General features: G+C 43.0%; 1 protein-coding gene across 2 annotated transcripts in view; it reads left to right on the top strand.

Annotated features, from left to right (window-relative positions):
• The window catches only part of LOC126291773 (trichohyalin-like), a 214,171-nt gene that overhangs the window by 170,831 nt on the left and 18,360 nt on the right, over positions 1 to 24,980 (top strand). The window contains exons 15-17 of one of the 2 annotated variants that reach the window (XM_049985461.1): positions 8,412 to 8,561; positions 16,700 to 16,993; positions 23,118 to 23,339. In XM_049985461.1, coding sequence (XP_049841418.1) covers positions 8,412 to 8,561; positions 16,700 to 16,993; positions 23,118 to 23,339 — 666 coding nt within the window. The remainder of the gene's footprint in view (positions 1 to 8,411; positions 8,562 to 16,699; positions 16,994 to 23,117; positions 23,340 to 24,980) is intronic. The other variant, XM_049985462.1, reaches the window with a different exon arrangement.

Below are 24,980 nucleotides of genomic sequence, written 5' to 3'. Positions count from 1 at the left end.
AGTACGTCTCATTAAATACCGAACACGAGGGGTAACATCCAGTTGCTCCCCTTAAATAAAAAATGTTTGTCCCACCCAGTCTCGAATAAATATCACAAGCGTCGATTATGTCATCTAACCGAACGAAGATGGTTCTACCTTCACCCCGAACTGACTCATCAGACTACGTAACAACGGACTTAAAAAATCATTACTGCAGCACGACCCTAAAACGTTTAATTTTCCGAAATTCGAATATGCGTTTCCTCTTTACATTATTCTCGAAGCAGAATCGATTTCACTTCAGCAGAATCCTCTGGAAAACGAAGAAATCAGTGAGATTGTCAACAGACCAAAAATGCCTACAAGAATTTGGGCCGTTGTACCAGTCTGATATAGACAGAACAACATACTTATTGAGCAAAAATATTTCAGACATTTCCTATAGAAGGAGACGATATTCTCTGCATCGACAAGATTTTCGAGCTTTCCATCTTCTACGGAATTTGACGAAAATTCTCTACATAAACGTAATTCCAGGATCACAATACCACATCAAGACCACTGAGATAATATGAAGATATATAAGTCAGAACATCAGCAACCAATCCCAGCTGGGGTTTTTTTCACTGAGAGGTTCTACCCTCACCCTTAAGGCGAATACTGGGATTTGGAAAGAAGAAAACATAAAAGCAACATCTTCCTCTCAATTCTTTTACATGCAAACAAAAAGCCTACAAAATTACATAAATACCCAATTAGCATAATTAAATGACGTTACAACAGAACAGACAACAATTACTGGCTGGAAAGGGTTATGCTCTCCTACATCCCACCATTTCCTTCAGAGGTGGAATGAAATTATATCATATCAGTTCTGTACAAGACAAGAATACCCACAGGGTTGAATTTAGAAACCACTTCTCTTTTCGCTTACAATGAACTCTCCCACCTGCTAGCAGATTATACAGGAATCATAATAAAACCCAGCCTAGTTGAAGCAATAGAAACGTCCATAATGCAAATATTCGAATGCATTATTAATTGGTTCTTGAGAATGGTCCATTGCTTATCTTGAAAAAACGGAGTTCATTCAGATATGATAATCAATATCATTCAGTTATGATCAACAATAATAATACTGCATGGAGGAACAGAAGTTTGTGGAGCTGGTTGTTCACAATACCTGAGTGTGTACATTGATCAGAATTAGCATTGGGAAACACATATTATAGATTTTCCCAGACGCTTCAGTACAGAAACGTATTTTGTAAGTGTAACTGGTGATTTTGATGACGAAAGCAGATTTCAGAGTACCTGACGGCTTAACACAAAAGTTTTGTCTCAAGTAAAGATGGTGTTGAGGATCAGTGGACAAAGTTCAAAACCATCGTACAATATGCATTAGATGAGCATGTGCCAAACAATATCGTAAGAGATAGAAAAGAGCCACTGTTGTATAAGAACCGAGTTAGAAAACTGCTGCGGAAGCAAAAGGAACTTCACAGCAAACATAAACATAGCCAATGCCTTGCAGACAAACAAAAATTACGCGAAGCGAAATATAGTGTGAGGAGGGCTATGCGAGAGGCGTTCAATGAATTCGAAAGTAAAGTTCTATGTACTGACTTGGCAGAAATTCCTAAGAAATTTTGGTCTTTTATCAAAGCGGTAGGTGGATCAAAACAAAATGTCCAGACACTCTGTGACCAAAATGGTACTGAAATAGAGGACGACAGACTAAAGACCGAAATACTAAATGTCTTTTTCCAAAGCTGTTTCCTTCTCTAGATTGTCGCACAGATGACAATGGTAGATATCGAAATAGATGACAGAGGGATGGAAAAACAATTAAAATCGCTCAAAAGAGGAAAGACCGCTGGACCTGATGGGATACCAGCTCGATTTTACACAGAGTACGCGAAGGAACTTGCCCCTCTTCTTGCAGCAGTGTACCGTAGGTGTCTAGAAGAGCGTAGCGTTCCAGAGGATTGGAAAAGGGCACAGGTCATCACCGTTTTCAAGAAGGGACGTCGAACAGATGTGCAGAACTATAGACCTATATCTCTAACGTTGATCAGTTGTAGAATTTTGGAACACGTATTATGTTCGAGTATAATGACTTTTCTGGGGACTAGAAATCTACTCTGTAGGAATCAGCATGGGTTTCGAAAAAGACGGTCGTGTGAAACCCAGCACGCGCTATTCGCCCACGAGACTCAGAGGGCCTTAGACACGGGTTCACAGGTAGATGCCTTGTTTCTTGACTTCCGCAAGGCGTTCGATACAGTTCCCCACAGTCGTTTAATGAACAAAGTAAGAGCATATGGACTATCAGACCAATTGTGTGATTGGATTGAAGAGTTCCTAGATAACAGAACGCAGCATGCCATTCTCAATGGAGTGAAGTCTTCCGAAGTAAGAGTGATTTCAGATGTGCCGCAGCGGTGTCATAGGACCGTTGCTATTCACAATATACATAAATGACCTTGTGGATAACATCGGGAATTAACTGAGGCTTTTTGCAGATGTGCTGTAGTATATCGAGAGATTGTAAAAATGGCAAATTGTACTGAAATGCAGGAGGATCTGCAACGAATTGAAGCATGGTGAAGGGGATGGCAAATTAATGTCAATGCAGTCAAGTGTAATGTGCTGCGAGTACATAGAAAGATAGATCCCTTATCATTTAGCTACAATATAGCAGGTCATCAACTGGAAGCAGTTAATTCCATAAATTATCTCGGGGTTGGCATTCGGAGTGATTTAAATTGAATGATCATATAAAGTTGATCGTCGGTAAACCAAATTCCAGACTGAGATTCATTGGAAGAATCCTAAGGAAATGCAATCCGAAAAAAGGGAATTAGGTTACAGTACACTTGTACGCCCACTGCTTGAATATTGCTCACCAGTGTGGGATCCGTACCAGATAGGGTTGATAGTAGAGATAGAGAAGATCCAATGGAGAGCAGCGCGCTTCATTACAGGATCATTTATTAATCGCGAAAGCGTTACGGAGATGATAGATAAACTCCAGTGGAAGATTCTGCAGGAGAGACGCTCAGTAGCTCGGTACGGGCTTTTGTCGAAGTTTCGAGAACACACCTTCACCGAGGAGTCAAGCAGTATATTGCTCCTTTCTACGTATATCTTGCGAAGAGACCATGAGGATAAAATCAGAGAGATTAGAGCCCACACAGAGGCATACCGACAATCTCTCTTTTCACGAACAATACGAGACTGGAATGGAAGGGAGACCCGATAGAGGTACTCAAGGTACCCTCCACCACACACCGTCAGGTGGCTTGAGGAGTATGGATGTAGATGTAGATGTACCTTGGTTACGGAAGGACCTACAATGTGAACTCAACAATTTACTCAAACTGGAATTCACTCAGCTGAGACGGAATGCACTCACAACTACAGCGAACGCTGTTGTGACCCTTGTAACACATTGATGACGTTGAACAGGTGTCGTTCGTGGTAAAATTCAACACTTGCAGGATCGGCTAGTATCTGCATTTATGCTCGAGCTCACATTTCTCATGGTGTTTCTATATTTTTGTCCAACCCATGTAGACACATGTATTAGTTTGACAGAAAGGTGCAATAAGACGAATGTGTCAAACTTTATGGAGGCAACTGTTTAAAAAATTATGCGTACTGACAATAGCCTGGTAATACATCATTTTCTCCCTTATGAACTGTCCAAGATGCTACTCTAGGCGGGTGTAAAAGTGAATGTGCGCAACGGAAAATAATACACGCTAAAATGATGATTTGGCCCTGTCTGCCGGCCCGTGTGGCTGAGCGGTTCTAGGCGCTTCAGTCTGGAACCGCGAGACCGCTGCGGTCGCAGGTTCGAATCCTGCCTCGGGCATGGATGTGTGTGATGTCCTTAGGTAAGTTAGGTTTAAGTAGTTCTAAGTTCTAGGGGACTAATGACCTCAGATGTTAAGTCCCATAGTGCTCAGAGCCATTATTTTGGCCCTGTCTGACTACCCCCTGAAGCAGATCTTATGATCTCTTAATGCTTTTTTTTTTACATATAAATTACAGTCTAAACATAAATGAATGATGAAGGCAACTCAAATAATACTACTAAATGATAAACGTTGTTGTTCAATATATATTTATTATAGTTTAAAATCAACCCTTTAAGTACGATTGTCTATATTTCCTAACTAGAATTATTAATCAGTGGCCCATCTCTGGCCCTTATTATGACTGCGCGGTCTAACATCAATAACGCGAAATGACTGACATCAACTACATACCAAACACTAGAAGACACTACTTTCAAAGATGATCTACGGTGGCGTGGATCCTAAGTGGAAATAAACTAACGTGCTTACAACTGTTTAGCTTTATAGCCCTAATAAGCCGAAGCAATTTGCGATATCATCATATGTACTGCGTCCAGTACGTTGAAGTGATGGTTCTGGTACTCGTCTGCGACGATGTAAGAACTCCGGCCACAAATAAACTCTTTCAAACACTAGGACGGCAGATGGTGGTCCTCTGACTAATATATTCTATTACTGTGTTCTCCTATCTGTGTAATACAGACGAGAAACGCGAACTCCCAGCCACAAGGACGGAGTTCAGATGATGTCTTAACGTAAGTATAGGCAGAGGAAGGGCTCTCAATTACTGAACGCTGCGTACTCCACGACGACTTCCAACCCGGAGGTGAAGTCCAGAATCGTATAGATCCGCAACAGTACAGTGCCTAACTGCTCTAACTATAAACTCTCCTGAGAGCAAACACAGCAAGTCCGTCGTTACCAACAAAGTTGATACCGAGCGACCGTCACACCCGGACGCTCACAACGGTAGACCTCGTCTCTCCACCGCTGGCTTCCCAGTAAGGCTCGGCTCACCATCCTCGTAATTCCGAAAACGAATCATATTCCCGAAACCACGGAATATTCTCCCTCTCAACAGACTCTTCCGAACGCCGACGAACCATATTTTAGTCTTTTGTCGTCCAGCGCAGAAAGTTTCGAGGTAAAACCTATACTCTTACAATGGTACGTAGCTGAGTAAAGATCCTTGGAAGTAACCCAGCATATGTGGTTTCCGAGGTGCCGCTTCTTCCTTCCTCTCACCTGCGTCCAAGATTTGCAGAGTTCCGGTTATCCTTCCGGTCCTGCTACAATAGCGGCCAGCCGTCACCCTATTGTGCTCCACAGTTCAGGTGTTACGACTTCCGTCTAGCTACTTCCTGTGTTTAAGCAGGACCATCATCTGTGATGGCCTTCCACCCAGAGCTTGAGTTCTACCTGCCGTTTCATCTCCACTGGCGTTCCAACCTCTACTAGTATAGGCAATCATTCATTACGCCGTTCTGTTAATAAAGACACTCCGTCACCTTTCATTCAATAACCGTCAACAATTATTTACAAGGCGTACGTGGCAATGTCAGTCTCATTTAAATATTCATATATACGATGTATAACCTACCAAATTATACCTAATTGTGGTTGTAGTTCATGGCAAAGCATGTGGATGGGTGCTTGTAAGGTGCGAAATTATAGCCACCTTTCAACTGTATTGTGAAAAATCGGGCAGAATCTGAGGAAAAAAATAGTAGTTATCATAAATATAACAACAAGAATAAAAGTTTTCCGCGTATTAATTTTACACGGAAAGAAGGAAAGTATTCAGGACCGTTTCTGCCATTAGCCAAGACTAGGTGACCATCTAGGCCTGCGAAATTTTAGGGATGGCAAAAGGCGGAAAAAATTAATTTCAAATAAAACAACGAAAGAATTGAGTAAATGAAGTGAGAAAATAAAAAACAGGAAGTATTAAAAGTTCAAAGAATTTCCAAAAGCGTACGGGACACATGCATAATAAGACTTTAGTTACTTTGACCAAAGAAAACACATTACCTCTACCTACCTCAAAACTAAAACAGACGCTACTGAGCACGAAGCGGAAACGTACATGACCTTGATTCATATCTGTCCAGCGCTGGAGCAGAAACGAAGTAATACCAAGATTATCCAGATGACCTAGTTTGATGCTACGGCATGTCTCCCATCAGTTTATCGCGATTTGTAAGTTCAAGGAAACATTCATGCGCTCCTGAAAATGGTTCCAAAACTTTATTTTTGTGTGTGTGTGTGTGTGTGTGTGTGTGAAATCTTATGCAACTTAACTGCTAAGGTCAGCAGTCCCTCAGCCTACACACTACTTAACTTAAATTATTCTGAGGACAATAACACACACCCAGGCCCGAGGGAGGACTCGAACCTCCGCCGGGACCAGCCGACAACTTTATTAGTCCATTTCCTTGCAATGAAATTAAATAAGAAGTCATGGCAAATTCGGTTGCACTGGTATATTCAATTCAGTGCTAGTTTAAAATGTTCACCACTTTCTTCCAATTTCAGTTATTTGGGGAATTTTCAAAAACTGAGATCAAAAAATGAGAAGTTGATATGTTGTTCTCAGTCAGTTTTAAAGGAATTGAGGGCAGTTCCTCAAAATGACAACTGCCCCAGGAAATCAGGACTTCAAGTCACCATACTTTAATGATTAAAAGTATAATATGAGCTTGAGACTGATGGTAGTGAAAAAGAGGTGCCGTCATTTTTCAGTTCTCGCCAAGGGTGGCGAAACACTCAGAACGGCCCTAAACGTATGCACTATGTCATCAAAAGTATTCAAACACTTATTAGTGAATATTAATATCGGAGTTGTCCACCATTGCCCTGTGACAGGTGAAATAAAAATGATTATTAGAAAAAGAAATCTAACGAAATGCAGTTAATTACTCTGTAACGAGCCACTGCAGACCATGCTGCCGTGCTACTAAAACACTCAGAAGACAGCCGTGCACAACCTCTGAAGTTTTACAGCTATAGTTCGTATTCAGGTGCTGACAAATGTGAAAATTACCGAACTATTAGTTTAATAAGTCATTGATGCAAAATACTAACGCGAATTCTTTACAGACGAATGGAAAAACTCGTAGAAGCCGACCTCGGGGAAGATCAGTTTGGATTCCGTAGAAATATTGGAACACGTGAGGCAATACTGACCCTATGACTTATCTTAGAAGCTAGATTAAGGAAAGGCAAACCTACATTTCTAGCATTTGTACTTAGAGAAACCTTTTGACAATGTTGATTGGAATACTCTCTTTCAAATTCTGAAGATGGCAGGGTAAAATACAGGGAGAGAAAGGCTATTTATAATTTGTACAGAAACAAGATGGCAGTTATAAGAGTGGAGGGGCATTAAAGGGAAGCAGTAGTTCGGAATGGAGTGAGACAGGGTTGTAGCCTATACCCGATGTTATTCAATCTGTATATTGAGAAAGCAGTGAAGGAAACAAAAGAAAAATTCGGAGTAGGTATTAAAATCCATGGAGAAGAAATAAAAACTTTGAGGTTCGCCGATGACATTGTAATTCTGTCAGAGACAGCAAAGAACTTGGAAGAGCAGTTGAACGGAATGGACAGTGTCATGAAAGGAGGGTATAAGATGAACATCAACAAAAGCAAAACGAGGATAATGGAATGTAGTCGAATTAAGTCGGGTGATGCTGAGGGAATTAGATTAGGAAATGACACACTTCAAGTAGTAAAGGAGTTTTGCTATTTGGGGAGCAAAATAACTGAAGATGGTCGAAGTATAGAGTACATAAAATGTAGACTGGCAATGGCAAGGAAAGCGTTTCTGAAGAAGATAAATTTGTTAACATCGAGTATAGATTTAAAAGTTAGGAAGTCGTTTCTGAAAGTATTTGTATGGAGTGTAGCCATGTATGGAAGTGAAACATGGACGATAACTAGTTTGGACAAGAAGAGAATAGAAGCTTTCGAAATCTGGTGCTACAGATGCTCAAGATTAGATTAGTAGATCATATAACTAATGAGGAGGTATTGAATAGAATTGGGGAGAAGTTTGTGGCACAACTTGACTAGAAGAAGGGATCTGAGGCATCAAGGGATCACCAGTTTAGTATTGGAGGGCAGCGTGGAGGGTAAAAATCGTAGAGGGAGACCACGAGATAAATACACTAAACAGATTTAGATGGATGTAGGTTGCAGCAGGTACTGGGAGATGAAGAAACTTGCACAGGATTGGGTAGCATGGAGAGCTGCATCAAACCAGTCTCAGGACTGAAGACCACAACAACAACAACAGTTCGTATTCAAGGCAAATAGTATATTCAAAGTCCGCTCGTTGGTTTGCCTTATTAAAATCAACTGCTTGTTCTGTACTATTCGATTGGTTATGTGCTCGGTGAACAACTTGTAAATTGAGGAAAAGGTCCTAGTATCGGGGAATATCTTCAATAACACAGTGTCTATTTGACAAGTAGAAGAGTGTACTGGAAAGCATAGTAGCATTTTTAATGTGCTGTTAACAGAAGCGTTCACTGAACTACTTTTTATTCTTGCACTTTACAGGCCCAGGAGCGGCTCTCCACGCTGGAGCTGGAAGCGACGTCTCGCGTCCAGAGCGAGTGCGAGCGACTGCTGCGCGACTTCCAGGAGGAGTGTGACCAGAGGCTCCAGCTGGACCAGCAGCTGGAGGAGGACCGCAAGCGCGAGATGGAGGTCAGTGCCCTGCCCTGGAGCGCTGGTCAAGGTCTGGCTACTAACACCACAACTCCCCCTCCTCGCCCCCCCCCCCCTCACCCACACACCTGCTGTCAAACGTGGTTTCAATGTAGCGTCGTTCTTCACTCATTTTCATTTCACTTCGTTTGCTATCGATGAGGCACTCTCTTGAGCGAAATGTATATCTGCTGCCGAGTCATTTCAACCAGTCACGAACGGAAGGGGGAAATCAGTGTCTCTCTCTGTTCTTGAGTGGCGGTTCACATCTACATCTACACCTACATGGATACTCTGCAAATCACACTTGAGTGCCTGCAGAGTGTCGTTTGAGCCAGCTTCACAATAATTTTCTATTATTCCAATTTCGAACAGCATGCGAGCTCTGATTTTCCTTATTTTATTAAGATCATCGTTTCTTCCAATGCGCGTCAGCTTCAACAAAATATTTTCTCATTCGGAGGAGAAAGCTGTTGACTAAAACTTTGTGAAAAGTTCTCGACGCAACGAGAAACGCCTTTGTTTTAATGATGTCCACTCCAAATCCTGTATCTTCTCAATGACACTCTCTCCCCTATTTCTCGATAACACAAAGTGTGCCGTTCTTCTTTGAATTTTCCCGCTGTACTCCGTTAATCCCATCTGGTAAGGATCTCACACTGCGCAGCAGTACTCCAAAAGAAGTCCCACAAGTGTAGTGTAGGCAGTCGTTTTTGTGGATCATTTGCATTTTCTAAAAATAAATAAAATGCAGTTTTGGTTCCCTTTCCCCACAACATTTTTATGTGTTCTTTCCAAATTTAACTTGTTCGTAATTTTAATTCCTAGGCATTTAGTTGAATTTTCGGCCTATATATTTGATATATTTATCGTGTAAACGAAGTTTAACAGATTCCTTTCAGCACTCATCTCGACGACCTCACACTTTTCATTATTTAGTTTCAACTGCCAATTTTCACACCATGCAGACATCTTTTTTAAATCGTTTCGCAGTTTGTTGGTCTTCCGATGACTTAACTAAACCATAAACAAAAGCGTCATCTGCAAACGACCTAAGACAGCTGTTCAAATCGTCTCCTAAATCGTTTATATAAATAAAGAACAGTATAAGGTCTGTGACACTACCTTGGGGATCACCAGAAATCACTTTTTGTTTTACTCGATGACTTTCCGTCCGTTACTACGAACCTCTCTGGCAGGAAATCACAAATCCAGTGACATAACTGAGCAGATATTTCAGAATCAACAATTTCACTACAAGCCGCTTCGAATGTGCAGTGTCAAAAGCCGTCTGGAAATCAAGAAATGCGTAATCAATTTGAAAGCACTTGTCGATAGCACTCAACACTTCGTGTGAGTAAAAAGCAAGTTTTGTTTTGCAAAAACGATGTTTTCTAAGTCCGTGTTGGCTGTGTGCCAATAGACCATTCTCTTCGGCGTAATACATAATCTTCGAACACAATATATGTTTCAAAATTCTGCTGCATGTCGACGTTAATGATATGGGCCTGTAATTTAATGGATTACTCTTATTGCCTTCCTCTGTCCACCTCTTCCTGCTCCTCCTCCTCCTCCTCCTCCTCCTCCCCCTGTCTCTGTCCACCAGCATCCCCTGCTCTGTCTACAACTCGTATACCACACTCTCTCCACCAGTCTCATCGTCCTTCATGTCTCTGTCTATATCCTCTTTTCCCTACCAGTCTCATCGTCCTTCATCTCTCTGTCTATATCCTCCTTTCCCTTCTATATTTCCTTTCCTCCCACATTCTCTGTCCACCTCTTCTTCCTCCTCCTCCTCCTCCTCCTCCTCCTCTTCCTCCTCTTCCACTTTCCCCTGTATCTGTCCACTGTCCTCCCCCTGCTCTGTCTACATCTCTTATACCACACTCTCTCCATCAGTCTCATCGTCCCTCATCTCTGTGTCCATATCCTGCTTTCCTTTCTACATTTCCTCTCATCCCCCCTTGTCTGTCCACCTATTCCTCCTCCTCCTCCTCCTCCTCCTCCTCCTCCTCCTCCTCCTCCTCCTCTTCCCTCTTTCTCTGTCCACCATCTTCCCCCCTGCTGTGTCTACATTCTTATACCACACTCTCTCCATCAGTCTCATCGCCCCTCACCTCTCTGTCCATATCCTCCTTCCCCTTCTATATTTCCATTCCTTTCCCATTCTCTGTCCAACTCCTTCTCTTCCTCCACCTCCTCCTCCTCCTCCTCCTCCTCCTCCCCCCTGTCTTAATCCATCATCTGCCCCCAGCTCCTTGTACATCTCTTATACCACACTCTATCAATCTCATCCTCCCTCTTCTCTCTGTCCATATCCTCCTTCTATATTTCCTTTCTTCCGCCATTCTCTGTCCACCCTCCTCCTCCTCCTCCTTCTCCTCCTCCTCCCCCTGTCTCTGTCCACCATCGTCCCCCTGCTCTGTCTACATCTCTTATACCATACTCTCCCCATCAGTCTCATCATCCCTCATCTCTCTGTCCATATCGTCCTTCCCCTTCTATATATCTTTTCCACCCCCCTTCTCTGTCCACCTCTTCTTCCTCCTCCTCCTCCTCCTCCTCCTCCTCTTCCTCCTCTTCCGCTTTCCCCTGTATCTGTCCACTGTCCTCCCCCTGCTCTGTCTACATCTCTTATACCACACTCTCTCCATCAGTCTCATCGTCCCTCATCTCTGTGTCCATATCCTGCTTTCCTTTCTACATTTCCTCTCCTCCCCCCTTGTCTGTCCACCTATTCCTCCTCCTCCTCCTCTCTCTCCTCCTCCTGCCCCTGTCTCTGTCCATCACCTTCCCCCTGCTCTGCCTACATCTCTTATACCACTCTCTCCCCATCAGTCTCATTGTCCCTTGTCTCTCTGTCCATATCCTCCTTCCCCTTCTATATTTCCTTTCCTACCCCATTCTCTGTTCAACTGCTTCTCTTCCTCCATCTCCTCCTCCTCCCCCTGTCTTTGTCCGCCATCTTCTCCCAGCTCCCTGTACATGTCGTTTACCACACTGTATCAATCTCATCCTCCCTCATCTCTCAGTCCATATCCTCCTCTACCTCCTATATATCCTTTCCTCCCCCCTTCTCTATCCATCTCCTCTTGCTCCTACTCCTCCTCCTTCTCCTCCTCCTCCTCCTCCAGTCTCTGTCCACCATCTTCCTCCAGCTCCCTCTCCCTGTACATCTTTTATACCACACTCTCTTTATCAATCTCATCCTCCCTCATCTCTCTCTCTATATCCTCCTTCCTTTTCTGCTCTCCTCTCTGTCCTCCTCCTCCTCCTTCTCCTCCCCCTGTCTCTGTCCACCTGCATCCTGTACATCTCTTTTACTATACTCTATCAATTTCATCCTCCTCCATCTCTCTGTCCATATCCTCCTTCTACTTCTTTATAGCCTTTCCTCTCCCTTCTATGTCAATCTTCTACTCTTCTTTTCTCTGACTTTATTTATTGTTAATGTAAATGGAACCTTGATTAGGAGTAGAAGTCAAAATGAATGGATAAATTAATTGCCATGATTAGTACATGTGGTATGAGAGGGACCTGCTGGTTCTGTGAGTGTTGTAACTTTAATGACAATATTTGACATGGTTTTCATCTTCAAACAGGTAGGAATATAAATTTACTCATAAACAAAACTTTCTTGCTTTCTGTTGAAAATGACTGCGATAAAACAAACCCGCTCATCACAGCAAAGTGCGTTCTTTCACGTAGCCGGTTTAAACAGTAAGTGTTTCAACGCGTCTATTTCCTCAGTGGTTTAGACTGTGTGTTGATTGTCAGAGAGTCAGTCAGTTGGTCGAGAAGGGATTCATCCACCGAATCTCTCCTTGAATTTGTGTGAACTGAAACAAAACAATTTCAGTACGATCATGAACTTATTAAAATGAAATAAATCGGAATTTGTTGTCACGGAGTCATATTGCATCCCTTTTGAGAAACTCTTATTTGATTCGCCTCCAAACGATGTCCACGCTTTTCGCCAGTCTCCGTAACTCTCCGGTCAAGTTGGGGGCCTGCGTTTCGCATATGCTGACCGGTATTTCGAGGCCTCGATGGTGGCATTTTTTCCAAAGAAACAAAACACGAACTGAAATCGACTCCATGTTTGCAACACACGAAATTACCACGAACTGACATCAATTCGGTCTTTGCAACACACAAAAGATTCGGTCACACCGACAACACACTGAAATATCGATTTCATTTGTATCCTTTTTTGCAAAATATCAATACTCATTTTGGAATCTGTTGTTGTTATGAGTTTGACAGTAGAACTGTCAAATTGAATCGACAATTTTGTTTTTAGTATGAAAAAATGTGACAGCAGAAGTCACAGACCGACCGCCACATTTCTTTCGTTGAGATTTTCATTCAAAGACACAAGCCAAATTCCCGACTTTTTCGGTAGATTTTCCAAAAAATTTCTTTCATACAAACTATGCCCTGGTAATTACGAACACAACAAAAAAATTCACCCAGATCGGTCGAACCGTTCTCAAGTGATGATCTTTCATACAGAGGCAGTAAAAACTGGAGTAAATAACGTAGGTATACGAGGATGCACAACAAAAGAAAAATGTAATGACCGAAGTGAGACTTGAACAAACGATCCAGCAATCACTAGTCATGATGAGCTGCAGATTTTTTTCCATCGTTATGTGTTTAGAACATGTGTTATGCTAGTAGAACATTTAATAATTTCAATCGGCCTGGAATCGTACTCATGCCGCCCTCGTGTCAGGCGAACGTTCTACGAATACCACACGGCTATGTTGACTACAGAAATGGTGGCCTTTATTTTAGTCTATTAAAGATGCTCTGAAAGGTTCGAAGTAGATTTTCTCGAAAATTTTTGAAAGTTGCATCAATTTGCTTCGGTTGATTGATATTTAAGTTCTGAATTTCACATACCATAAATACGAGGGACATTTCATAAATAATGCACAGGTTGGTATTACTGTGGATTGTTTGATACAACAACAATGAAAATTACGTCAGATGGTCAGATGTAGTTAGGAGCTTGAGGAATAAGCACGTTCTTTTCTTCTTTTTGTTTTTTCGCTGTGTACTCTAACATGAAATTTGCGTGAGGTAGATAAGAACCCTCCACGGGTCTCGGGTACTGTGACTATTAAAGACCAGGGATCGCACATCAAGATCGAAACTTTACGCAGTCAAAACCCAACAGAAATCCACAGTGCTGTAAGTGAAGTTTGTGGTGAGTTTGCAGAGGACCATAGTACAGTTTGACGTTAGTTTAATCGTTTTCGTGGTGGTCGTAAGAATATAGAAGATAATCCAAGATCTGCAAGGCCAAAAACGTCAACATATGAACGATGTGTAAGGCTTGTGGCAGACACTCTTGAATAAAATCGCAGTGCGACTTGTGGGGAACTCCCTGAAGCCACGGGAATTCACCGAACACCAGTTTTCCGTATTTCGCCAAATAATTTGAAGAATAGAAAAATTCTGCGAGATAGATCCCACACTGTTTGTCTGCCTGAGAGGAGCAGAAACGCCTGGTCATTGCAACCTTGCTCAAACAACAATTCGACCGTGAAGGTCAAAGATTCTTGGTATTGATGGAACGTTGATTGGAGATTTTGGAGCGGAGTTGAAATCACAGTACAATGAATATAGAGCTTCAGATACTCCACGTCCAAAATATTTCGACGCTCTCAATCAAAGCTCAAGTAAATGATGGTTTTTGTTTATGATCACCAAGAAATCATCAGGGCGCAGTCCCATGTGTAACAAGGGTCACACCAGTGTATTATCGTAACTTCACGAAAAACCTGAGCACAAAAATGCGCAAAACCTGACCTCAGTTTCTCGCGGCTGGGCCACTCGTTCTCCACGACAATGCTAGCTCACATATCAGCCTATATGTAGCTCAAAAACTGCGCGAATAGGAATCGGAAGTGTTGCCACATCCTCCCTACAACCCGCACGGGAGTCCACCAGACTTCGACTTGTTCCCAAAGTTGAAAAAATCTATGCGTGGACGTCGTTATCTTTCTCTGGAAGCTATCCGAGCCATTCGAGATGTGGACAGAAGTGGTTTCCTGGATGGAGTAATAGAGCTGTCGAGACGTTGGGATTCAGGCATAGAGAAGCAGGGAGACAATACTGAAGGACAGTAAAGAGATATTGGAAAAATTAGTAACTTAAAAAAAATTGAGTGTATTATTTATGAAATGCACTGTGTACAAAAAAAGAAATACAGAAGTCCTACTGTCATATGATCTCCACGTCGAACATAGACCTTACAACAGTTTCCTACAACACCCACTCCATACTCATTGTTTTGAGCGTTACGGACTAAAGATGTCATTGTAGACGTATGGTTCAAATGGTTCAAATGGCTCTGAGCACTATCCGACTTAACTACTGTGGTCATCAGTCGCCTAGAACTTAGAACTACTTAAACCTAACTAACCTAAGTACATCACACACATCCATGCCCGAGGCAGGATTCGAACCTGCGACCGTAGCAGTCGCGCGGTTCCGGACTGCGCGCCTAGAACCGCTAGACCATCGCGGCCGGCGGTAGACGTATAACAGCACAATACTGGCCATTAAAATTGCTACACCGAGAAGAAATGCTGATGATAAACGGCTATTCATTGGACAAATATAATATAATACAACTGACATGTGATTACATTATCACGCAATTTGGGTGCATAGATCCTGAGAAATCAGTACCCGGAACAACCACCTCTCGCAGTAATAACGGCCTTGACACACCTGGGCATTGAATCAAACAGAGCTTGGATGGCGTGTACAGGTACAGCTGCCCGTGCAGCTTCAACTCGATACCACAGTTCATCAACAGTAGTGACTGGGGTATTGTGACGAGCCAGTTGTTCGGCCACCATTGACCAGACGTTTTCAATTGGTGAGAGATCTGGAGAATGTGCTGGCCAGGGCAGCAGTCGAACATTTTCTGTATCCAGTAAGGCCCATACAGGACCTGCAACATACGGTCGTGCATTATCCTGCTGAAATGTAGGATTTCGCAGGGATCGAATGAAGGGTAGAGCTACGGGTCGTAACACATCTGAAATGTAAGTCCACTGTTCAAAGTGCCGTCAATGCGGACAAGATGTGATCGAGACGTGGAACCAATGACACGCCAGTATGGCGATGACGAATACACGCTTCCAATGTGCGTTCACCACGATGTCGCCAAACACGGATGCGACCATCATGATGCTGTAAACAGACCCTGGATTCATCCGAAAAAATTACGTTTTGCCATTCGTGCACCTAGGTTCGTCGTCGAGTAAACCATCGCAGGCGCTCCTGTCTGTGATGCAGCGTCAAGGGTAACCGCAGTCACAGTCTCCGAGCTGATAGTCCATGCTACTGCAAATGTCGTCGAACTGTTCGTGCAGATGGTTGTTGTCTTGCAAACGTCCCCATCTGTTGACTCAGTGATCGAGACGTGGCTGCACGATCCGTTACAGCCATGCGGATAAGATGCCTGTCACCTAGACTGCTAGTGATACGAGGCCGTTGTGATCCAGCACGGCGTTCCGTATTACCCTCCTGAACCCACCGATTCCATATTCTGCTAACAGTCATTGGATCTCGACCAACGCGAACAGCAATGTTGCGATACGATAAACCGCAATCGCGATAGGGTACAATTCGGCCTTTATCAAAGTCGGAAACGCATTTCTCCTCCTTACACGAGGCATCACAACAACGTTTCACCAGGCAACACCGGTCAATTGCTGTTTGTGTATGAGAAATCGGTTGAAACCTTTCCTCATGTCAGCACGCTGTAGGTGCCGCCACTGGCGCCAACCTTGTGTGAATGGTCTGAAAAGCTTATCATTTGCATACCACAGCATCTTCTTCCTGTCGGGTAAGTTTCGCGTCTGTAGCACGTCATCTTCGTGGTGTAGCAATTTTAATGGCCAGTAGTGCATATCAGTTTAGGATTACCTGAAACAGCCAAACAGTTACCCTATCTGTTCCAATAAAGATTTCCAGGTAACTACATTTTCGTTTTCTTTTCTGCCATGCGGAAACTTGCTCCTTTGAAGACCATAGCATTATTTTTGGGTGCGTACGAGTTGAGACAACTGCAGTGTTACAGAAACAGAGACACGATCTTGTACTTCCTGCAGGAACGGAAGCAGCGCCTGAAGAACCTGATCGAAAACATCTTCGCGGACGAGGAGAGCGTGTCCACGGAGAACATGGCGGAGGCGCTGCTGGAGGAGGAGGAGGCGGAGCTGGAGCGCCGTCTGTCGCTGCGGGGCTCGCAGCGGGGGCGGCGCCGCCCCCACTCCCAACTGGAGTCCTCCCTGGAGGGCACCGAGCGCGCCGAGTCGTGGGCGCTCGTCCAGGACAGCCCAGCCGCTGCGGCGCACGAGGACGCCCCGGCAGCCCAGCCGGCCTCACCGCAGAGGCCGCACCAGGTGAGCCCAAACAGACGGTACTGTTCGCGGGCCTCGTGCTCCTCATCGAGAGCCTGCCGAACACTTGGTTCTGGCATCTCGTTGCCTGTGCAAGACTCTTCTATACCTCTGCGTCAAGAGGGCAGCTCTGCTGGACACCAGCTTCTGGCGTGGCACCCATCTCTCCAAGATTCCCAACATCCTCATCTGCAGACCAGCTGAACACTTGTTTTTGCCTTCTCGTAAACTGTCGAAATACCCAACGTCTTTACATGGATATCAGTCGATCACCTACTGTTGCCCCATTATCAGCCTTGGGTTCCCATCCTACTGAAGGTTAGCTGAACACCTCCTTCTAGCATCTTATCAACTGCCTAAGATTTATAACTGCCTCAGTTATACATCACCTTAAAGACCTGCTCCGGTATACCCATCGCCTGCCTATTTTGAGTATCTCAAATATTCCAACCTCCTCATCTTTTGGTCACTAGAACACCTGCTTCTGTCACGTCTTCCACCTGCCTGAGATTACTAAGCTCATCACACTCATACAACAGTCAAGTGCTAATTGTTTCAATGAGTTCCTAAGACTTGCGTCGGTGGCTGCTCCTAAGTTGTCTTCTTTATTCTTCGTGAAAATTCGATACTGCACCTTCCGTACTGTCCAGCAATACGTCGAGGCGTCAAGTGGTGACCAACTAAAATCTTTGGCTGGGAATGTGAGTGGAAGTGTTAGATCGCTCAGAAGAGGTTTGCGTCCGCAGCTCGTGGTCTCGCGGTCGCGTTCTCGCTTCCCGAACACTGGGTCCCGGGTTCGATTCCCGCCGGGGTCAGTGGTTTTCACCTGTCTCGAGATGACGGGGTGTTTGTGTTGTCCTCATCATTTCATCATCATTCACGAAAGCGGCGAGATTGAGCTGAGCAAAGGTTGGGAATTTGTACGCGCGCTGATAACCGCGCAGTTGAGCGCCCCACAAACCAAACATCATCATCATCATCAGAAGGTGTTTGGGTAAAGCTCTCTGATGTGACTAGTTGTACAATAGTGCTCCAGCACTTACGGTCCTTATCGAGTAGGTGTGATGACAGACCCTTTGGAGTCAGTATGTGATCAGATTGTGCAGATGGGATAACACCAGGGATAAGCTACAATCCCGTCTCACTCCCTTCTCAAATGCTGCTTCCCTTACATGCCTGTCAGCCTGTATAACTCCCATGTGGTTTCTATACAAGTTGTAAATAACCTTTCGCTCCCTGTATTTTGCCTTTTAACCTTCAGAATTCCGAAGAGGGTACTCCAGTCAGCATTGTCACAAGCTTTCTCTAAGTCTACAAATGCTATAAATATAGATTTGCGTTTCCTTAAGCTATCTTCTAATAGAAGCCGTAGGGTCAATACTGCCACACGTATTCCTACATTTCTCGGTAATTCTAACTGACCTTCCCCAAGGTTGTCCTCTATCAGTTTTTCCATTCTTCTGCAAAGAATTGGTGTTAACATTTTGCAACCTTGACTTATTAAATTGATAGCTCGGTAATAATCACACCTGTCAGTAACTCATTTCTTTGGAACTGGAATTATTGTGTTCTTCTTGAAGTCTGAGGATATTTCGAATGTCCCATACATCGTGCACACCATGAGGAAGGGTTTTGTTATGGTTGGTTTTCGCAAGGCTGTCAGTAGTTCTACCGGAAAGTCGTCCGCTCCTTGGACCTTCTTTCGACTTTGGTCTTCTAGTGCTCCGTCAAATTCTTCTAGAATATCGTATCTCCATTTTCATCTTCATCTGTAGCTTAGCTTCCATTTCTATAATACTGCTCTCAAGCGTATCTCCCCTGTATAGACCCTCTTTATACCCCTTCCACCTTTCAGCTTTCCCTTCTTTGCTTAGGACTGGTTTTTCATCTGAGCTCTTGATATTGATGCAGCTGTTTCTCTTTTCTCAAAAGGCCTCTTTAATTTTCCTGTAGGCGATAGAAATCTTTTCCCTAGTGATATATGCTTCTAAATCCTTACATTTATCGTTTAGCCATTCCTGTTAGCTATTTTGCACCTCCTTTCATTCTCAATTTTTAGACAACTGTTTTCCCTTTCACCTGCTTCATTTAGTTCATTTTTACATTCTCTCCTTTCATCGGTTAAATTAAATATCTCCTGTGTTGTCCAAAGATCTCTACTAGGCCTTGTCTTTTTACCTGCTATCTGTACTGTTTCATCTCTCAAGACTATCCATTCATCTTCAGTCTATTCCTTTACCCTAGTCCTGTCAATCGTTGTCTAATGCTCCCTCTGAAGCTTCCAACAACAGCTGGTGCTTTCAACTTATCCACGTTCCATTTCCTTAACTTCCAACCTTTTATGCAATTTCTACAGTTTTAATGTACAGATCGTAAAAAATAAATCGTGGTCAGAGTCCACATCTGCCCCTGGAATCTTTTGAACTTTCAAATCTGTCTCTAAAAACTCTGACTCACCATTATACAATCAACTGAAGCCTTCCAGTGTCTCCAGGTGTCTTCCACGTGTACAACCTTCTTTCATGATTCTTAAACCAAATGTTAATGATGATTAAATTCCGCTCTGTACAAAATTGTACCTGGCAACTCCTTCTCTCATTCATTTCCCCCAGGCTAATTTCACCCACTATTTTTCCTTCTCTTCCTTTCCCTCGTGTGGAATTCCAGTCACACTTCACTATTTTATTTTGCCTCCCTTAACTATCTGAATATTTTTTTTATCTCATCATACATTTCTTCAGTCTCTTCATCATCTGCGGAGTTACTTGGGATATAATCTTGTTCTACACTTGTGAGTGTGAGCTTTGCGTCTATCTTGGCTACAATAATGCTTTCATGATGCTGTTCATAGTAGCTTACCCGCATTCCTATTTTCTTATCCATTGTTAAACCTAATTCTGCTTTGCCCTTATTTAATTTTGTATCTATAACCCTGTATTCATCTGACCAGTAGTCATTTTCCTCCTGCCACCAAACTTCATTGATTCCCACTATATCTAAGTTCAACCTATCGAATTTACTTTTTAAATTTTCTAGTCTACCTGAGTGATTAAGGGATCTTTAAATTTCATGCTGCAATCCATAGAACTCCAGTTTTGTTTCTCCTGATAACGACGTCCTCCTGAGTAGTCCCCGCCCAGAGATACGAATGAGTGCCATTTTACCCAAAAGGAGTTTACAAGTTGGTACAAGTGGAGTTTAAATACGTATCATATACACATACCTCCAAAAACTTTGTTTCCAGAATCACGAGTTCATTAAAGATAGTGGTTAATTTAAAATTTGACCTGATGATATACATTTTTGCAATCCAACGCCCATCCCAAAAAATGAATAAGATTACCTTACGGTGGTTTCTAACATTTTGCATAGTTTTATCAAAAACTGCATTATTCATTAACTTATAAAAATATTTTCAAAATCAGAGAGCGCAGAAATCCTGTTGCTTGAAGGAAGTAGCTTGTGTGACTCTACAGTTGCAACCCAAGCTCGATACATCGCTGTAGGTTTCGATAATTCCTTGTTTTTTCCCTCCAGCCTTGTCAACACCTTAGGGTAGGAACCGAAGGACTTAACGTCCCATCGACTTAGAGGTCATTAGAGATGGAGTGTAAGGTCAGATGGGGTCAAGTATGGGGAGGAAATCCACTGTGTCCTTTCAAAGAAAACATCAGCATTTGCCCAGAGTGATCCAGGGAAATTATGGAAAACCTAAATCAGGATGACCAGACACTGCTTTGAGCTGTCGTCCTCCCGAATGCGCGTCCAGTGTGGATGGAAACCGTTTCATGGAAATTAGTGCTCTGAACATAACGGAAATCGCTGTGCGTGTCACGCAATCTATTAGAACACACTAAGGCTACTTACAAACAAAGTTTCAGAATCTACCACCAGAGATGAGAAGTTACCATATCCAGCGATATCTTCACTTTATAGCCAAGGAAACCTCCCAGTAGACAGAGATTGTTTCATGGTATGACTGCATAAGTTGTTTACATCTAAACACATAATGTACCTAAATATTTCACTGAATATTTCGTCCATAAATGGTTTACTTCCCATTGTGTACGTATGAAAACCTTTGCAAAGTCCCCCACAGATCCCGCATTCATAAACACCTGCATGGCATCATTGATTAAAAGTCCAATGTTGACATGTGTGAGCTTGATAGCAGCGCTTCCATGCATACATCTGGTATTGTTCAAAAATATCTGCAAGTAAGCATGCATCTGAGTCCATATGACTTGCATAGTCGTCTAAGTTAGAGGAGTTAAACTCTGGCAAAAACATTTACCATGTTTCCATACTCTGCGTCTGTTATGGCATTGTCTGCGAGTTTATTGGAGAATGTGGTTATGTCAGGTGATGTGGTTTAGTTGAGTTTCTCCATCATATCCATGTACTTTTATGGAAAGACGCCCTTCGGTCATAAGCAGCAACTTACCGTCGTAAGGATGTGCTACTCGAGTCAGAGTAATGTGTTCCAGATGCATGGTTTCAGTAAGGTTTTGAAGCGTTACCTGTCTGAATCCTAGTGAGTCCGGGAAATGCAGCGCAGTATCCTTGGTGATTATCTCTAAAAATTAAATATATTTCTCTGTGCTGTCAGGTATGAAACTAACCTGATGATTGCACACACCGATCTTACCCAAGTGCTCAACAGGGAGGAGAATATCTTATCTGCTTAAATTGTGAAAGAATACAGGCATGTGGAATGGTAGTTCATAATTCATGTTGCATCAATTGTGTGCAGCAGGCAGAATTTGTCTGGTAGATGGCACTAATCCCTACGTGATATTTCAGCTTCATCAGCTAATGGCTGCCCACAAATGCAGCTGTCACTTCCATTGTCATAGAGTGATTCATTTTCCTGTGTGTACTTCACAGAAACGTACATGTGATAATTCACACTAACTTTCTTTGCGAGTCCTTCAAGCTCAGAGAGCAACAATCTCACAGGATCTTCCCTGACGTATGATTCAAAATTGTTATGACTTGTATTGTATGCACATACAACCCAATACACTGACACAAATGGTATGTGTCTTTCTATGAGGGTAGTATGTGAGGCAATGGTGTTGCTCTGACAGTGTGCTGCTTGAGTGAGAAGGTGTACCTCAAAGGCCACATACCTCTTGTAGAGAACATTCTTAAACTTTAAAACGTACTCGCCCTAGTAGGCATCTCAGCGCATACCAGCTAATATATAGAGTAACCCACCAGATGCTCTACTAATGACTCATTCATACGAAATGGCTTCAGGCACTTAGGAAAAATATGTCATCCACCATATTTTGAAACAATTTCGAGGAAATTGCTGGGACATGTTTTTCATCCAGCAGTAGTGTTGTTCACCATTCTCATAGATTAGCAACAACTCTTCATGTTTCTACCAGTGAATGACGATAAGTGAATGGGTCCAAAAAATTTATGCTTAATGTTGTTCTCCCCACCATGCCCATCTGACTTGGAGTCATCTATGTCGTAAATATAGATATATGGCGATTCTACCCCTGAAAATCAGCAACATTGTAGATTATCACGGGGAATTCAATTCCATCATGTTTTTAACACCTTCAAACATTATCAATGTATTATTTGCTTGTACACTCAGAATGTATCATAGTTTCTGTTTCGAAACCCTAATGTGAACATGCATAGCAATAGTCGTTATTTTGGACATTATTGACGCCCTTTATTCCAATTATATTGCGGTGTCCCACAATACCACGCCATTATCACTCCAATGGGTACAATTGAGCTTTTGGAGATGCCTTCAATGGGACAGCAAACTCGCTGCATAGCACAGCACTAGACTTACTGGCAGGAAACTATGGATCATTTATGGTTTTGGATAGTTCCCTTTACAAAACAGATGGGCTCACATTTAGAAAAACATCAGATCACAATGCCGGACAGTGTTACCAATATGAGCAAACGATATCCTGCCCCAAAGTGCACCTTGAATTAGCATAGCACCTATCTGACCCTCATCATCACTAACAGAGAGGCAGAGAGGCTGCTGCTGGCCTACAGAATCCCCTTGCAGATGTCGATGGCCCAGATACTGATGATGCTCATGTTGGTCTGTGTGCGGTCGATGATGACACAGACACTGATGGCGCAGGTGTCGATGCCGCCGCAAGGGAGAGTGCGGAGCCAATCTCTGGCATTGCAGTCTGTGCGGGCGCCACCGGTAGTGAAGACCCGGGCACGGACTGTTTCGCAGCCACTGGCGCAGATGCAGGTGAAGCCGGCGGTGCGAAAGCCGCCAGTGCGGGCGGCGAAGTCAGCACTGCCAATCGCCAAGGCCCGACTGTGTGTGCAGACGATGCCATCCATGGGGGTGGTAGGTCCAAACGAGTCAACATTTGTGAAAAAACAGCGTTAATCTACGAGTATCGAAAGTTTACACACACACACACACACGTGTGTGTGTGTGTGTGTGTGTGTGTGTGTGTGTGTGTGTATGTGTGTATGTATGTATAAGAGTCTACAAGTATCGAAAATTTACACGCACACACACACATGTAGTGAGAGCGACACATCCACACAAACATTAGTGAGTGTGTGAGGGAGAGAGAGAGAGAGAGAGAGAGAAGGAGAGGAGTACATAATGCAAAATATAAAAGCTCAGCCTTTGCTGAATGCCTCTTGGATGTGTGTCCACTCTCTAGCTTGTCTTCTGGCATTGAGATGCAAATTGTCAGTGGCAGGAGGCAGCAATCTCTGATTCAATTCATCATCTAACACAGAACTCTGTAAATGTGTAAGCTGACTAATCATGAATTTAGTGTCCCATAATGTATTGCACTGTCTGCCCTACATTGAGGGCACTCAGTTTACTAGAAGAGAACAATGGTTCTTGTTAAACATACATGGATAGACACATATAAATAGGTATGTTACTTACCATCAGGGTCCTGAAATAAGGTGACCAACATGTGAATTCACGTCAAGGGAATATCTCTCTAATGCTAGCAAAGCCAATAACTGGCTTGATATACTGTCATCACCAATCAACAATCTTAAAAACAGTGCTCATTAAGTAGAACGTGAAAATGCGCACCCATGGACGCAGGCAGACACACACACACACACACACACACACACACACACACACACACACACACACATATGGGTGTCCCAGCTATCTTGTTCACCCAAAATATCTGTGGAACAATAACAGCTTTTGGAAAACGACTTTCACCGGTGTCAATGTAGGGCTGGGGCCCATGAATGTACATATTTGGAAACATTCTAAAACGAAAGCATATGTGTTTTTAACACAAACTTATGTTTTTTTTTAAATGGACCTCCCATATTTTTTCTTTGGCAATCCATAGCATGACAAAGCACATACACAATGGCGTTGATTGCATCGGAATATTCCCATTACATCGCGAGATATTAAGACGCGAAGTTGACGCTTGAAACACCCGACATGCGCTGCTAGCGCACGTCCTGAGGCTCAGGCGTGAACCTCATGCTGCCCGTAATCTCTATGTTTAGTATGTAGTGCTGGTATCACAGTGGAAGTTTCTACAAAGGGCCATTTTACCCAGTGATGTTAAGAAACATTTGTTTGCAACAATTTGTCATTTAACGCATTAGATAAACATAACATTGATAATTATGTGATAATAAAACTAGTTGGTTAAACATGTTTACATTCATCTTCTATGTCCTACCTGAACTTCCCAAATCAAAACATTTTTACCTAAACAACGGTAAAACTTTTAGTCCACTTGCTCGTTTCACTAAAACCATCAACATGAATTTTACTATTACGAGTGAATGATTAACTGTCACTTGCGCTAGATCTACAGTAAAGTAAGGTTTTAACGTTGAACGGCATTACCTTTTTAGTAATTGATTAACGATAAGCGAAGTTAACTTTGTGACTAACGTTGCGGTACACAGATTTGTTACAGAACTGCATCACCCCTAGTCTATGGGATAAATACCTGCTGGAATGTACGACGTTAAT

This window comes from Schistocerca gregaria, chromosome 9 (genome assembly GCF_023897955.1).
Source record: "Schistocerca gregaria isolate iqSchGreg1 chromosome 9, iqSchGreg1.2, whole genome shotgun sequence".
Classification (NCBI taxonomy): Eukaryota; Metazoa; Arthropoda; class Insecta; order Orthoptera; family Acrididae; genus Schistocerca; species Schistocerca gregaria.
The sequence above is the reverse complement of the archived record's forward strand: the minus strand, read 5'-3'. Positions and strand labels throughout refer to the sequence as shown.